Source organism: Mandrillus leucophaeus, unplaced genomic scaffold, assembly GCF_000951045.1.
Source record: "Mandrillus leucophaeus isolate KB7577 unplaced genomic scaffold, Mleu.le_1.0 Scaffold164, whole genome shotgun sequence".
NCBI classification, from domain to species: domain Eukaryota; kingdom Metazoa; phylum Chordata; class Mammalia; order Primates; family Cercopithecidae; genus Mandrillus; species Mandrillus leucophaeus.
In genome coordinates, this window is record NW_012101632.1 from 347,878 (window position 1) to 351,230 (window position 3,353).

The 3,353-nt window shown below is 49.5% G+C and overlaps 1 protein-coding gene across 5 annotated transcripts in view; it reads right to left on the minus strand.

The window, feature by feature from the left end:
• Positions 1–3,353, minus strand: part of MDH2 (malate dehydrogenase 2, NAD (mitochondrial)) — a 20,408-nt gene that overhangs the window by 12,053 nt on the left and 5,002 nt on the right. For 4 of the 5 annotated variants that reach the window (XM_011976312.1, XM_011976310.1, XM_011976311.1 and 1 more), the window contains exon 2: positions 924–1,092. The exons of the other annotated variant lie outside the window; for it this stretch is intronic. In XM_011976312.1, the coding sequence (XP_011831702.1) occupies positions 924–1,092 (169 nt within the window). The remainder of the gene's footprint in view (positions 1–923; positions 1,093–3,353) is intronic. 5 annotated transcript variants of the gene reach the window in all.

The following is a 3,353-nucleotide window of genomic DNA, read 5'->3' on the forward strand; positions in this document are numbered from 1 at the left end:
GGGAGGTTGCAGTAAGCCAAGATTGTGCCACTGTATTCCATCTGGGAGACAGAGCAAGATACTCTGTCTCAAAAAAAAAAAAAAAAAAAAAAAAAGAATTTGGTGACATGCAAAAATGTTGATACATTGTGAAGTTTAAATAAACAGCATATATAAATATATATATTTATGGATAATATTATTTTTGAGACAGGGTCTCACTCTCTCACCTAGGCTGAAGTGCAGTGGTGCAATCAGGGCTCACTGTAGCCTCAACCTCCTGGGCTCAAGTAATCCTCCTACCTTAGCCTCCCAAGTAGCTGGGATGACAGGTACGCACTATCACGCCTGGCTAGTTGTACTTTTTGTCGAGATAGGGGTCTCGCCATGTTGCCTGGACTGATCTTGAACTCCTGGACTCAAGTAATCCTCCTGACTTGGCCTCCCAAAGTGCTGGGATTATAGGCATGAGCCGCTGCACTGAGTCCAGTGAATCATTTCCCGACAACATTTACTGAATATCCGACACTGCCTTCCACGGACGGGCAGGTTTCCCAAAGAGGCCGTGCTTTTTGAGAAGCTGGCAAGACAACGCTGGGGTAGAGGGAAGGCAGCCCGCAGCTGGGACCACCACCTTACTGTCCCCAAATCCTCACCACAGGTTGCCGACACTTCCCTCTTCCCCATCTTCATACAACTTTTCAAATCAGAAAAAGTAGAAAATGGGATGATTAGGGTACCTCACGTTTCTAAAAGACACTGCTATTTCAATTTTTACAGACCCAAGTCCAACAGGGTGTAATCACTTGTAAAAGTTAAATTTAAAACAAACAGAGAAACCCCAGGTCTCTAAACATTTAGTTTCATCTAAGAATCTTACTGAAAACTCAGATCCTGGCCTACTGGGGACAGGAGGCAAGTCTCCAGGGTCACGCGCCCAGTACCTTTCACAACGGCTTTGGTCTCGATGTGGCTCAGATCTGCGGCCACTCCGGGTGTGTGCGCGATATCATAGAGGGTCAGGCGGCTCACCAAGGGGCTGTTCTTCAGGAGAAGTGAAAGCGGCTGCCCGATGCCTCCAGAGGCCCCTAGCACGGCTACTTTAGCATTGTTCTAAAAAAGAGGCACAGAGAAAGGACTCTTAGGACGAAATGAGCATGAAAAGGATTCACGTGGTATCCTGTAAAAATATTGCACTTGGCCTCTTTTTACTGCAGTTGCCAAAGCCAGATACAATCATTGTATTTGTATCAGTCTCATTCTGGAAGAATTCAGGACCTTCATTCCAAAGGTCCACTTTCAAATGGGGAGAATTTACGCCTGTAGAGGCTGTGATACTCAGGGCACTTCAAAACCCTCCTGAAAGATGAGGAACAAGCTGGACTCCATCAGGCAGCTGGACTGGTAATAGCAGCCTTACCTCCAACCTGCAGCTTTACAAACTATGAACACACTGAGTGCCTAGCAACAGGCCTCCCGGTAACTGAGGCTGCAGGAAGATCCCTGCTGGCTCTGGAGGAGACAGGTAATGAGATGCATTAGGGGCAGAGAGAACACTGTCACAGAGGCCCCTTGTGCAAGAGGGCAGACAAGGGTGCGGCGATCAACTCCCTGCAGGGGTGGGGAATCAGGGAAGGTTCATCCAGGCAGCAAACTTGTGGCTGGAGCCTCAGGCAGGATGAGTAGCGCCTAACAAGAGGGGGAAGGGGTTATGTACATGGGGAAAGGCTCCAACCCTCCTAGGCGAGTCAGATCTGTCATCTTGGGCTCCAGTATCTTATACCGTTTCTCCAGCCTAGGTGTGTATCAGAGCCACCTGCTGAGCTAATGAAGCCCACCCAAGACTAGGCTCCTGGAAGCGGGATGGGGCTTAGGCCTTGGCATTTTTGCCATTTTCCCCAGATGATTTTGATATCAAACAGTTTGAGAATCACTGTTTCATACCAGGCTAATCAGAAGAACAGGCAGCAAAGTAGCAGCTGGCCCTGGGCATTTCAGCTTGGAACAGTTAGGAAAGTGATGGGGTGAAAGTGACCCGGCCCCACATCCGGCAATCGCTCCTGTGAGCCCCGCAATTGGCAATCACTCCCGTTATTCAAAGGCACTCTTACCCTCTATGTCTCACTCAAGGTCTGACCAAAATTCCAGCCACCCCCAGGGAGCTTGTTTCTGATCTAAAATCACAAATGAGAAGCAGAGCCGATTCCTGGCAGGCAGGCAGCTGCCAGTGGGGGAAGAGGCAAACCAAGTGGCAGACACAGGAACTCCTGGCACCGTGTGTGGTCATCTGAGGTCTGACAGCATCACTGCACAATCTTCTACAGTAGCTGAGGCCAGCTAATAACAGGCTTTGGTTATCAGAAATCAAAACCAAACAAACCAAAATCCGAACCAAGACGCTTACACAGTGCGTTTCTGCTCCGGAAATTAAACTGTGGAAGCGCACACAACCCACATTTGAATTCAAACAGGTTTTTGAGTTTCAAGTTGGTGCTTTAAAGGTGAACCCCTGGCTGCCTGGAAACTTGAACCTGTCAGACCCGCTCAGAACCTGAGGTCGGGCAGCCTCATCCACTTCTGGATCTTCAACTCTCACTCCCACATCTTGTGTGAGTCTTAGGGACTCCCAAATCCCAGTTCTGCATTCCCAGCTCTGTTAGGCACTCCATGGGTTTCACAAACTCATTTGTCCATTGATCCTGCCCCCAACCTCCATCCCTGGTCCCAAATGGCACTTGTGTTCACTGAACGTAAACTTTTAGAACCATCTTCTGCCGCCTCCTTCTTGTCAGAGACATCAAATCAGGACATGAAGAACTTGGCAGCTCAACCTCCCTCCTGACCCACTCCTCCTCTTCATTCTATTCCATTATCTAACTTAGGTACTCAGCGACACCTCCGAAGCACCCCTCCCCAAAATCAAAGTTTTAATCATTTCACTCTTGTGCTCAAATATCTAGCTGGCATGGTGGTGTGCACCTGTAGTCCCAGCTACTCAGAAGGCTGAGGTGGGAGGATCATTTGAGCCCAGGAGCTGAGGCTACCATGAGCCACGCTGGTGCCATTGCACTCCAGCCTGGGCAACAGAGCAGGATTCCATCTCTTTAAAAAACATCTTCTGGGCTGGGCGCAGTGGCTCACACCTGTAATCCCAGAACTTTGGGAGGCTGAGGTGAGTGGATCACCTGAGGTCAGGAGTTCGAGACCAGCCTGGCCAACACGGCAAAACCCCATCTCTACTAAAAATACAAAAATTAGCCGGGCATGGTGGTGCGCGCCTGTAATCCCAGCTACTCAGGAGGCTGAGGCAGGAGAATTGCTTGAACCCAGGAGGCGGAGGTTGCAGTCAGTGGAGATCGCGCCACTGCACTCCA